Source organism: Typopeltis vanoorti, chromosome 3 (genome assembly GCF_054136105.1).
Source record: "Typopeltis vanoorti isolate ZY-2024b chromosome 3, IOZ_Tvanoo_1.0, whole genome shotgun sequence".
Lineage (NCBI taxonomy): Eukaryota > Metazoa > Arthropoda > Arachnida > Uropygi > Thelyphonidae > Typopeltis > Typopeltis vanoorti.
Window position 1 is genome coordinate 63,044,923 of NC_143551.1, and position 14,247 is coordinate 63,059,169.

Here is a 14,247-nt window from a genome sequence, read left to right on the forward strand (position 1 = left end):
AGGTGTTTGTGACGCAACAGATAGTGAGTCATCTACCACCAGCCTACAAAGCAATCTTCAGGATGTACAAAAGGAGGGGGAAAACTACCAGCCCACAGGAGAAAAAGTCTTCATTCACTCGTAAGTACTTATAATAATATTATAAATATATTTGGTGATCAGAATGGGATATGTCAATGAAAATCAGCACGAATTAATTTAATGATGTTTGCCCGAAGAAACTATGACATGCTACAAGATTTCATTAGCCCAGTGATTGATAACTAATTTAAATGTAATTTATATTTGTCAGCATGCCACACCATATACATAAGTGTACTAATACTCTTTATGATTATGCCATAATTAATTATTAATATTTATGTTAATGTATGAACTTTAAAAAATTTTGGAAAGGTATTTACGAGTAAATTTGTTGGGACCGGGCCCTCTGAAAAAAAAAATCAGCTAATGCCTTTTTATTCCCGTATATAGGGAGTAGGCGAGGCGGCTTTTAAAAAAAGAATTCCTCTTACTCTTTTAACTAATTTTATAATTAATATCTGATTTATTTCAAACTGTTTAATTTTTGTTACTGAACATTTTATCAAATCATTCTTATTACAATTGCTTTTACATTATTTGATACAGTTTAGTACTTTTCTTACAAGTATTGTTACAATTCATATTTACTTTTGTGTGTTGCAGTCTTTTTTTACTATTTTGCATTATCATTTACTTTTATATTATTCGACATTTCTTATTTATAATCCTATTGTTTTTCATACTAAAGTTATCTTTACAACACAATTCTATTTGTTTTTATTATAGCTCTGACAAATATTGGAATTTGAATATTATTGAAAAAATACCCATGGATTCTTGTTTAAAGACAGGAACTTTAACACAAGGCGGAGCAAGTACTTCTGCTGACACATCTACTCGTACGATTGGAGAAGATATGGAATTGCAAACTGTGGTTTCTTCAAAAGCTAATATTAAAGAACAAGAGTCATCTAAGAACAGACCAAAACGGAAGTACCATGAAAGTTATTTAAATTATGGATTTACGTGTATTGGCAATACACGTGCTCCTGATGCAATGTGTTTTATGTAATAAAATACTAGTAAACAGTTCATTGGCTCCAGCTAAACTTCGTAGGCACTTCGAAACGAAACACACCGATTACTAAGGAAAAGATATTCATTTTTTTATGAGACAACGTGACTTGCTAGAAAAATCTAAACTTCAAATGGCTACATTGCTACAACTGAAAATGCAACAGAGGCATCTTTTCGCATGAGTTACCGCATTGCACTTCATGGTGAAGCTCATACAGTTGGTGTGACGCTCATTAACCCTTGTGTGAAAGACATTGTATCATGTATGTAAAACGAGCAGGTTATTAAAAAAATAGATGCAGTATAATTATCAAATGATGCTGTTTCACGCCGCATCATAGATCTTTCTGCTGACATAGAAAAAGAGCTAATTCATTGACTTAGACTTTGCAGTCAATATTCATTGCAAATGGATGAATCTACAGATGTCGCAGGACTCACTGTATTACTAGTGTTTGTTCGTTACATATTTGATAAAAGTATTGAAGAAGATTTACTCGTGTGAATATCTACAAGAAAAAACTACCGGAGAAGATATATTCAACTGTATTAATAATTATATTACAAAACAGGAAATCGGTTGGGAGAAGTGTATTGATATTTGTAGAGATGGTGCTCAAGCAATGGTAGGAAAGATGAAGGGAGTTGTAACACGTATCCTGCAAGTAGCTACAAGAGCCACCAAAAGTCATTGTGTTTTGCATGAACAAGCACTAGTAACAAAAAGAATTCCTACATATTTAAAAACTATTTTGGATGAAGCCGTAAAAATGATCACTATGTAAAATCTCAACCACTTCAATCCAGATTATTTAAAATTTTGTGCAATGAAATGGGTAGTGCACATAACGCACTTTTATTAAATGAAGTGAGGTGGCTATCCAGAGGAAAAGCATTATTGAAGCTTTTTGAACTTCGTAGTAAGTTAATGGTCTTCTTGATGTCACATAATTTAGGACAAAATTTTATTGAATTATTAAGAAATTCTTCATGGTTGATGAGTCTTGCCTATCTGCAGATATTTTTACAAAGTGCAATGAAATTAATTTATCATTACAAGGAAAGAATGTTATAATTTTTAATACAAGAGATAAAATTGCATCTTTTGATAGGAAGTTGCAATTCTGGATTTCTACAGTTGAACAGAATAATTTTGATTGTTTTCCCACCTTGCATGAATTTTTGACTGAAATAAATTCTAAAGTAAATGAAGAAGTATCTAACGTAATTTTAGAGCACTTGCATGACTTGCAATCAACCCTTTTGCAATATTTTCCAAAATCCAGTGAGGACAATTCCTGGGTTCTGAATCCGTTTACAGTGACAGCTAAGCTAGCAGGCTTCAGCGCAAGTGACTATGAAAATCTAATTGACTTAATTAGTGACTTTGATTTAAAACAAAAATATAAGGAACTGCCAGTAAATGATTTCTGGACAAATTTAACAGAAGAGTACCCCAGCGTGTCAAAACTAGCTATTCTTGTTTTATTTCCTTTTACAACGACATATTTATGCGAGGCAGGATTTTCATATTATGCTGCAACCAAATGAAAGTCCAGGAACAGACTCGACACTACACCAAATACGAGACTTCAACTTTCTAATATTGTGCCTGATATCAAAAGAATTTGTAATTCAAAGACCCAAAAACATCGGAGTCATTAACTGTTTTACTATTTTTATGTGTTTTGTTTTTACTAATTAACATTTGACAATAAATGATTGTTTTTTTTTTAACGCTTAGATTTACTCATTTATTTTATTTATATTTACCTACCCTACAAGTAAATGATATGTCAATGAAAATCAGCACAAATTAATTGGATGGTTTAATTGATGTTTAATTAATTAGCAATTATTAATTAGCAATAAAAATAAGCTAAATTATCAATTAATTATTAATTAATACATTACAAAATAACCAAGGTGTTCCGTGAACGTTTCAGGATTTGTGAAGTGTTCCGTTGTAGAAAAAGTTTGAGAAACCCTGATCTACATGGATCACATTATGAAGGAAAGTGGCTTTGAGCCTGATATTAGAGTTGAAAATGCCAAACTTAGCTCTTTGCTTTATGCAGATGATGTTGTACTTCTAAACACATGCATTGTAAGTCTCTAGAATTCTCTAACGCAATTGAACAACAGCTGTAAAAAATTTGGCATGAAAATCAGCACTAAAAAAAAATTAAAACTATGAAAATAGGCAGGAACATAGAAAATTTCAGCTGCATTCTGAATGGAGAGCCTATAGAACAAGTAAAATATTTCAGCTATTTAGGCATAGTGTTTAGTGAAGACAGCAATTTAAATCTGGAAATAGACAACGAGATAACCAAAGTTGGTATAGCAGGGATTCAACTGAATAAATTTATTTAGAATATGATTGATTGATAGTATTTAGCCTTATGGCTGTTTGGGGATAGATATATATGCCACCATCTAGAGAAATGATTATGAGCAAGGTGGTTTCCCGTTGCCTTCCTTGCCGTATCATATCCTATGACTGTAGCCTGTGTGTTCACTGGGCTGGTTTGCCTGCTTGCGGGATGAAAAACCCCAGATAAACTGGTGGAAAAAACCCTGCTCTCCATGCCCAAGACCAGCTAACTTGGCTATGGCTGAGGAAGATCCTTGAGCTCCTCACGTCGTTGATAGGAATCGAACCAAGGACACTCCTTCCCCAGGCATATGGTTGTGAAGTGCATAGCTACTAGGCTGTGTTCTCACCAAAGCAAAACCTCCTAAAACCAACATATCCAATAGTGAATATAAGGCTCTACAGGAAATGAAGAAAAACAAAGAAATAGTAATCACCAAAGCGGATAAGGGGAATGCTACCGTTATCAAATGGACTACAGAGGTAAGCTTAATGCTTTATTGCTAGATCGGGCTATTTACCTTCCTATTGAATACAATCCCACCAACTCACAAATTAGAAAACTCCATAGGCTCCTTAAGAAGGTCACTTCTTGGCCTGTGGACGTTACTAACAAACTTAAACCTTTTAACTCGACCCCCCCCCTGTATTTATGGGCTTCCAAAAATACATAAACAAAATGTGCCATTACGTCCCATAGTGGATAGCATTGATTCCCCCACGTACAAATTAGCCAAACATTTAGCCAAAGCGCTCGCACACTATACTAGCAACACACCACCACATATAAAAAACTCAGCCCACTTCAAAGCCAGTGTAGAAAACCTTACACTCCAACATACTGACATAATGGTCAGTTTTGACGTCTCCTCCTTGTTCACAAATGTCCCACTCAAGGAAACCTTAGAGCTCATCCAAGCCAAATCCCCCCTACCCCCATATCTCAGCCCTATTTCAGCTCACAATGAACTCAGGCTATTTTGTTTGGCAGGGAAAATTCTACAAACAGATAGAGGGGACAGCCATGGGTTCACCACTCTCTCTCCACCCTTGGCCAACTTCTTTATAGAGACTTTTGAAGAGAAAGCCTTAAACTCTGCCCCACAAAAACCTACCATTTGACATTGTTAGCATTCAAAAATGTGTCAGGAGTGCTAATCCAAGGTGGTATGGTTATGTAAACAGAATGGGAGAGAAAAGGTAAGCAAAACAGGTGTTTGATCCCAAGATGGGATTTAGGTGGATTGATTCAATCAGAAGTGCCTTAGAAGAGAAAAATGTTAGATACAACAAAATCGGAGTGATGACAAGTAATAGACTAATTTGAAGGAAAATTATTGATAAGAGATTATTGTAATGTCAACTTAATCATGTAGTACTATCATAGTAGCCTGAACACCCTTTGAGGGTACATATCAGGAAATAATGATGATTACGATAAAAATCAATTCTAATTGTATATTTGCTCGCAGTATCTCTATCATTACTGCATGATAAATTTTTCCTAAATTTTCTTTCAGCATCACGTCATACTATGGCAGTTGATTTGAAAAATGTAGGACAAAATATTAAAAAGAAATTGATATTGTAAGTAAAACTTTTCTACTTGCAGTCTATAATGCTTTTAATAAATGTTGAAAGTTTCTCCACTTGGTTATACTTTAAATTAAAGATGCCAAGCAGTTATATTCTTGGTTTAATCCTTATACTTGGCTCCCACTGATGAGACCTCAATAAAGTTCAAAACCGGTCTGAGTAGTGACCCTTCCTATCATAATGCATAGCATTATTACATGTCTGTAAGGATATGTGCTTTGCATTATGAGGTACTAAGGCAAGTCATTAGCTTCTATATACAAATTGCCCAGTCCTGAAATTACTTCAGGTGCAAACTTTGTTTGCTTACACTTGGATAAAAGATTAAACCAAGAAATATAATTTTTGGGTATCTTTAATTTATAGCTTTTAAAAAATGTCTAGCAAGCTCTGCTGAAACATATTAAGATATGATTTACAAGTGTTAAAAAGTTATAGATTTCTAACATCATATCTGTTCTTTTCAAGAGAAAATCAGGTTCAAGAGCTCACCTACAATAAGTGATTAATCTACACTGTACAGTGTATTGTATTTCACAAAACTACTTAAGATGAATAGTTTCTAGTAGCAACAATTATTTTCTGTGTTCAGCACTCTTTGCAAAAGAAAACAATACGAAGTCTGGCAAATGTTTTTTTAAGTAATATTGTAGCTGCATTATGGCTAATTTTGGTTTTTGGAGCAGTAATATGGTAGTAGTGTACAAGGATACCATGCATACAATTACAGGGTAACTTAAGGATCAAAGCTGGATAACTGGGCTGAGACCTCCACATCCTTTTAAGCAAAAGTGCAGAACTGACAGGGCTTCTTACCTATTGTCCAATCCTCATCTGCTCGTAGTATACACTTGTTACTAGGTATCCACCTGAATACTCAACAAACAAGGATGGGCTCTCACAATTTAGTTATCAATCAAGATATCCCCTGCAAGAGGATTTGAATAAACTGGACAGATGGGCAAATGAATGGGGGTTTCAGTTTAATGCAGCTAAATGTAAATTCTTGAAGTTTGGGACACATCGATTGGAGGCTGCATACTCTGTTGGAGGAAGTGGTGGAGCCAAGGGATCTGGGGGTAATGATTGATAGAAACCTGAAATTCAGGGAACATATTGTGATGAAGATAACCCAGAGGATTGCTGCAATACTGAGAAGGATGCTGACCTGAAGAGATAAGAGTTGTCATTGCATTATATAAAACCCTGATCAGACCACACTTTGGACTATTGTGCTCAAATTTGACTCCCAGAATTTGAAAGGGATAAATTAACTGTGGAAAGAGTGTGCAGAGGTAGATAACAAAGATGGTATCAAGACTGTACAATGTTATTTATGAAGATAGGCTGAGGGAATGTGGATTGCAGAGTTTGGTAGGTAGAAGGAGAGGTAATATAATTGAGACTTTTAAACTTTTATGTGGTGGAGCAAGGACAAGGGGCCAGTTACAAAAGGAAGTTGTGAGCAAGAGGATGAAGAGTGGTTTCTTTGTATGGAGGGTGATTGAACCATCCTATGTAGTTTAGACCACAAGTACATGGGATGTTGTACACTCCAGCGTGTTTGAAAAAAGCATTAATGTCTTTTGGCGATCTTAAAACGTGATGGACAGTCTTGACTGGTTTGACCGCAACTCTGATGTTGAAAGGCTTAAGAAGTTTTGCGATCTGTTTCGACACTGTACCTGCATAAGGAATAACTATGGATGATCTGTATTGAGTGATGGTAGATTGTTGTTGTTGTGGGGGATTGCTATGAAGAATCTTGTTGATTAAATTCCTTGGATAGCCATTTTTTATTAATATCTCTGATATATGAGTAAGTTCATCATAGAGTTCTTTTTCTTCTGAGATGATGTTGGTGGCTCTATTTTTGAGCATATGTATTATGCTGAGCTTCTGGAAAATATGGTGAGTTGATTTGAAATGAAGGTAGTGTCCAGTGTGTGTTGGTTTGTGGTAGACTGTTAGCTTGATATGTCCATCTGCTAGTTTCTTGATTAGGATATCCAGAAATGATAGGTGATTATCTTTTTCCAGTTTCAAAGTGAATTGTATTTTTGGATGGAAAGAATTAATTTTGGTTAAAAAGTCCAAAAGAGCTGTTTTTGTGTCCCTCCAAATTATGAAGACATCATCTACATACTTCCACCATACTAAAGGCTTTGGGTCTAATTTTGAAAGGATATCTTTTTCTAGCTTTTCCATGAACAGATCTGCACAGGGCAGTGAAATGGGACTGCCCACAGTTAAGCCATTTAGTTGTTCATATATCATATCATTCCATTTAAAATAATTACATTTAAGGCAATGACGAAAAAGGTGAACTGTATCTTCAGGGAAGAGATTGTATAGGATACTGATAACTTCTTCTACTGAGATGTTGGTAAATAAGGATACCACGTCCAAGCTAGTGAGAATGTCTGTCTTTAAGATTGAGATGTTTTTCAATTTTTCAATAAAGTGCTTTGAATTCTTAATGTAAGTGTCCAATTTTCTGATATGTCCTTTTAGGAGGCTGGAGAGGTGTTTGGACAATAAATATGTATGAGAATTTCTTCCGTCAGTGATCGGGCGTAACAGAACTCCACTGTTGAGGACTTTCGGGGTGCCATAGAATTGTGGCATCAATGGATATAGTGAAATTCTTCATAGTAATCCCCCACAACCACAATCTACCATCACTCAGTACAGATCATCCATAATTATTCCTTATGCAGGTACAGTGTTGAGAAAGATCACAAATCTTCTTAAGCCTTGCAACATCAGAGTTGAGTTCAAACCAGTCAAGACTGTCTGTCACATTTTAAGATCGCTTTCTTCAAACACGCTGGAGTGTACAACATCCCATGTACTTGTGGTCTAAACTATATAGGACAGACGTCAAGAAGCCTCGAAATCTGAAAAAAAAGAACATATAGGAGATGTTAATTACAACAGAACAGATCATTTTGTGATTACAAACCATACCATTGATTGGGATAGCAGCTCCATGCCTTATCTAGAAGAAGACTTCTGTTGTAGAAATTTCAAAAAAGCCATAGTAGTCCTTTGTTCTGGAGGAAATCTTAACAGAAACCAGGGAATGATAATAGCTGACATATGGAAAACCTTAATAAAATCACTCAGTCTGCCAGAATTTAATTTTGCTCAAAATTACAGAGCATGCTCACACAACAGTGACTAATACAACACACTCTATGTGTATAATGTTATGCGTCTGTTTTAACTTATACGATAGTGTTACTCCATTTTCTCTGTACTAGCCACTTTGAGTTTTCTCTTACCGTTATAAGCCCTGAAGAAGCTAAACAGCTCTGTTGGCAAAACTTGTTGGCGGTGTATGTTTATAAATCACTGGTCAATTAAAAATCAATATACAGTGGTGCCTTGGTTAACGACCGTAATCCAAGGTACGATTCCGCATAAGATTTAATTGAAAATCGATTAATTTGTTCCGGCTCCTCCCCACAACCATAGTACATATTAAAAATGCAGATGAAACTCATTTAAAATGTCATAAAAATACGGTAAATATCATTTATTTATTATACAGTTTTGCTAAAAAAATTAACATTTATAAAATGAATTGTTCATGAAAACAGTTTTTAATTATCAGTTTTTAATTAATTGGGCTCACTTTGAAGTTTTTTGACAAATGGACCTGTAAAAAACATGTCTAGGGTTGTTTGCTTCTGCCTCTTTTTTAAAATGTTTCTGAAAAACTGCATGGACTTTTCATTAAATAGATCTGCAGTTCTGATAACCTCAGATTTGTTTGGATTCCATTTCATAGCAACATTTTGAACTTCCTCCCACTTTGCCAAAACATTTTTGATTTCAGCAGTCATAATTTGTTCTTTCTCTCCATCCTCATCTTCAGATGAAATTTTCTTTTCGTCACATTGCTGCTTGAAAAGTTCTTTTAGCTCATCAGTAGTCAGTTCTCGGTCATGCATCTCCAATAATTCTTCAACATCTTCTTCCTCTACTTCCAAGTTAAGATCATGAGCAAGTTGCCACAATATCCTTTACCAATTTGTGTCCTTCATCTGAAATTTCTTCATTACCAAAAGAAGGACACAATTTCTTCCATGCTGCTTTGATACATTTTGTTGTTACTTCTTGCCAAGCCTTTACAATTAGCCTAATTGCTATGACAATGTCGAATTCTTCCTTCCAAAATTTTCTTAGGGTTATATTGGTAGCCTCACACATGTCAAAGCACCTGGTAAAAAGTGCCCTTGTGTAAAGTTTTTTAAAATTTGCAATTATCAGCTGATCCATAGGTTGAATCAGAGATGTAGTCATGGGAGGAAGAAAAATCACCTTGATAAAATCTAATTCCTCTGGTAGCTCTTCTTGTATGCCCGTTGGATGGCCAGGTGCGTTATCCAAGGTTAAAATGGCTTTTAGAGGCAGATTGTTTTGCTCAAGATAGGCTTTGACAGTTGGTCCAAACACTTCGCAAATCCAGTCTCTAAATTCTATTCTTGTGACCCAGGCTTTGCTGTTAGACTTCCACAAAACACCAAGATTGGATTTAGAGACATTGAACTTTTTGAATGCTCGGAGATTCTCTGAGTGGTAGATTAACATTGGTTTTAGCTTGCAGTCTCCACTTGCATTTGCTGCTAAAAGCAATGTTAACCTATCATTCATTGGTTTATGCCCAGGAGCTGTTTTTTCTTCTTTTGTGATAAATGTCCTGTTGGGCATTTTCTTCCAAAATAACCCAGTCTCATCACAATTGAAGACTCGTTGAAGTAGGTATTCTCCTTCTTCTATAATTCTTGTAAAGCTATTGACAAATTTATCTGCTGCTGCTTTGTCAGCACTAGCTGCCTCTCCATGTCTGACCACACTATGAATTCCTGTTCTTTTTTTTAAAGTTGTCAAACCAACCTTTGCTACCTTTGAAATCATCATCATCTACCTCAGAACTTGATCCCGAAGTCTTCTTTTTCAAATCTTGATAAATCTGTTTAGCTTTCTGACAGATTGCATTTTGAGATGTAGTATCATATGCCATTTCTCTTTCTTTGATCCAAATTAGTAATAGATTTTCCATTTTCTCAAAAAGAAGCCCTCTGACATTCAACCTTGAAGTTCCCTTAGCAACCTTAGCTACCATAAGTTCTTCTTTCTTAGCCAAAATGGTTGATTTTGTAGAATGACTGGTTTCATATATTCGAGCTAGCTGCATAACTTTCACACCTTCATGATGTTTTGCTATTATTTCTTTCTTCTGTTCAATAGAGAAAATTTTTCTGTTTTTTTCCCCTCACTTGCTTTCTTTTTGGGACCCATTTTGTCACACGGTAAAAAAATTCACTCTATAAAAAAAAAAAGATATGCAAAATACGGTATTATTACAAATTGTACAACACAGACAAAAGGGATACAAAGAACATATCGTCACCTGAAAATAAAAGTAAGAGTTCAAAAAAAAAAACTTTTTGAAATAAAAGTTAACAGTTAAATTCGAAACCTGCAATTTTTGACTTGGTGCATTTTGCTTGTAAGGTGACGATATTAGATACAGCACTTACTGTAACATACACTGATTAGCAGCTTATAGATACAACGATTATTATACAGATGAGATTTTATTTTGCCTTTTGATGGCGAACTAACTGTGACACGCACCTGCCGATTTATTGTCTATATGAACCAACACATAAAAAATAAATGCTTAAAAACGCATTTATAACCAGAAATTTTAAAAGAAAGCACAGTACACTACAAGAAAAGAAATAATAAACGGAAAACGTAAACAGCTGGCTATGATGGATCAAACATATCTGAGCTTCACAGCTGTGCCACATGGCTGTTCTCTATTCTACAATGTCTTCCCGCACGTGGCTGAGTGCAATCGGAAAATTTCAGTTTTTTAGATCGGATAGAGGTTCACATAATCGAGAACCGTGTCGTTAACCAAGAGATTTTTTTCTTACAGCCACTCATCGTTAACCAAGTACGTCATTATCTGAGGCCATTGTTAAAGGCACCGCTGTATATTTCAATTTAATTATCTAATTGAGTGACCAAATATAGCTTAACAACGAATCAACCTTGGTATCTTTTTTTGGGTCTGCCTTCTACTGATGAGACCTCAGTGAAGGTTGAAACTGGTCTTGGGTAGTAGCCCTTCCCATAATACATGACAAATATACACATCTGAAACGATGTTTGTTTTGCATTATGGTATACTAAGCAATTGATGTGAAGGCAACAGCCACTATATACAAGTAGCCTAATTGTGGAGATACTTTACATGGAAAAACTTGTTTGCTTACACTTGAGTAAAGTTAAAACAAGAATTAAACAAGAATATAATTTCTTGTCAAATATAATTTACACCGAGTGAAAAAATCTATGGAATATGTTGTTTCAGACAGTGGTCAAAATTTTGCAGCCTGCCTTTTGTGCAACAAGTGAGCAACTACACCAAAATATACTCTATAAAGACATTTTAAATTTACATTCAATCAAGGGAAATCAAATGCCAAAGCACATAAGTGCAAAAACTAGATATTGTACTCAGAGAGATAACCACATATCTGCCTACTCTTACCTTTCATGGTAGTAGTGCAGTCACAGCACATATGTTACGTGACATGATTGAATAGCCTTGTACATCTGTATTTCCTGGAGAGCATTAATTTTGAATTGACTCAACATGACTCAATGCTAGTGAATTTTTCTGAAAAACTACTTTCTTAAGAAAATAATGGGTGAGTAAAAATATCATTTTATTATTCAGTATATACAATTGTCCGCTCAGTTAGCCGAGTGGTTTTGCGTTTTGCAACCATATGCCTAGGAAAGGAGTGTCCTGCATTCAATTTCCGTCGCTGATGTGAGGAACTTAGGATCTTTCTCAGACATAGGCAAGTTAGCCGGTTTTGGGCGTGGACTGCAGTGTTCCCCCCCCCCCCCCAGTTTATCTGGAATTTTTCCTCAGGCAAACTGGCCCCTGAACACATGCTTCTACAGACATAGGATACCTCCAGGAATAAGGAGTAACCATCCTATTCCGTAGGATTTCAGTTCTGAATGCCTACACGGTAAAATGTGTAGGTCTACTCGTGAGCGTAAATCAGGATATACAATTATGTTAAAATCACGTGCTTTTGGCTGAAGGCAAATTTCAGTGTTATAGAGTGTTTTTGGGAGTGTGCCGGAGTGAACAGATGATATCAGTAGCAAAATAATATTAAAAATTGTGATATTAGCAAGGAACTTGGCATTTTTATAATTTAAGAATGTGTGTGAACAGAGCTAATCTAAGGTAGTACAGTCACTTAAACAGAATAGAGAGAAAGACCCAGAAGTCCAGTCTTGATGGACTGACAGAAGTGCCCAAGAAGACAGAAATATAATTTTTACTGATTAGGGATCAGCTAAATTGGAGGAAAATTGTTGACAGGACATTAATAATAGTGTTCGCTTAATTATGTTGTACTGTCATAGTATCTTATACATATCAGGAAATTATCTTTTACACATCTTGAGGGTACATATCATGTACTATTTTTGAGTAAAAATAAAAGTATTGCAGTTGAGTAGTTGACATGAAGCATATAATGTGGCACTTAAAAATAATTTAGTAAGCATGAGTGGTAAGGCAGTATCGAGATTAGTTTCCAATTATTCTTATTTGCTTTCCTGTATGAATGAATGAATGCTAGATGATTATTATTTTATGATAGCAAATAACATTCTTTTCATTAAAAAAAAAAAAAAAAAAAGTGAAGAATCTGTAAAACTTGGTGGGTATTTTCAAGTGAAAATGATTAAATATTAAATTTACATGAATTGCTTTCCATGTTCTAACCCATGAGCTCTCGATACAAGTCAAAACATATTCAGTAACAAGGAACACATCATAACCTTACTGTTATGTAATATGTGCTGCCTATTACAGAATAATATCCTAAAATAAAACAATATTTCTTGAAAAGTTTCAATGCTCATTCCAGTTTGTACTGTTCTCTTGGGAAAATGCAGAAATGTTTACTTTAAAAATAATATTTCATGATAAACTAATTGTTTCAATGAAGAGCAGTTCATCAAATATTAATGGCAAGCTTTTTATAGTGATTTATCCTTTGCTAAGTTGCTTTCTCAATGAAGTATCGTTTGGTGAAATGTCTTTTGAAGGACTAGTGCTCAGTAAACTTTTTTAAGATAAATTTTTTGGGAACCATTTAAAGTACATTTTGTGGAAACATCATTTTTGTATATCATGTAAATTCCTGTTTATTATTATAGTATTGTTTTTTATTTAATTTTTTTGTTTGTTTGTTTCAGATTAACTACATTGCAGTGTTCTCCCCTTATTTTAGACACACAGGTATTAGAAAATAAAAGACTTTATAAATTTTTTTGGCTTATAAAAATTTTTCATTATATAATATCTGTGTTCTATTTGGACAATGCAGTATACATTGTCCCATCTAGAGTGCAAAAAATATTCATTCAAAAAATATTCAAATATTCAAAAGGTGAGTTAGCCAGTCTCATACAGAATTAGTAAAGTTTTTCTCCCTCCCAGAAACTTGAGTGCTTCATTCCTTAAAACAGACAAACATAGCCCTATGTACACATACTGCACATACCAGCCACTAAATTAGAAACTTTTATTTAATACCATGCTTTCGTATAGGCATGCAAGTGCCCAAACCTATCCTCTTTAATTCCCTGCACATAGTTCAGTGAGATATGGGTTGCCTTCATTAAATGCTTTGGTCAATTGCTACACACAGGAAGTTCTATTTATCCATACAAGCCTTCTCAGACAATGGTGATCTCGTTCCTGACAGACCGTCTTAGGGCCAGATTGCACCTCTTAGACAAGCAATGTGGGTTATTTTTCCAATTAATAAACACCTGGTATATCTCACCTTTTGAGAAACTAGTCAGCTCTGCTGTTAAAATTGTGGCTCCAGCCAAGCAATGCAGTATAAGCCCTTTATCGAACTTTGAAAAAATATCCTTTGTTTATTCCATTGTGATCAACACTATTGATGATTACTGACCAGCAACATTCTTATATAGTTGTCTAGATACGTAACCAACTATTTTGCATATATGCTGTGTGAGTGACGTTTATGTGCATCTGCTTAAAGGTTTCTAATAATTCCGTAACTGGTTAATTCTAGAATTAA

General features: G+C 34.8%; 1 protein-coding gene and 1 long non-coding RNA gene across 5 annotated transcripts in view; one reads left to right on the forward strand and one right to left on the reverse strand.

The window, feature by feature from the left end:
* LOC150108202 (telomerase reverse transcriptase-like) overlaps nt 1-14,247 on the forward strand; it is a 432,232-nt gene that overhangs the window by 261,898 nt on the left and 156,087 nt on the right. For all 3 annotated transcript variants that reach the window (XM_090390650.1, XM_090390651.1, XM_090390652.1), the window contains 2 exons: nt 4,999-5,065; nt 13,391-13,433. In XM_090390650.1, coding sequence (XP_090246776.1) covers nt 4,999-5,065; nt 13,391-13,433 — 110 coding nt within the window. The remainder of the gene's footprint in view (nt 1-4,998; nt 5,066-13,390; nt 13,434-14,247) is intronic.
* Nucleotides 1-14,247, reverse strand: part of LOC150108203 (uncharacterized) — a 261,776-nt gene that overhangs the window by 90,141 nt on the left and 157,388 nt on the right. The gene's annotated exons all lie outside the window — the stretch shown is intronic.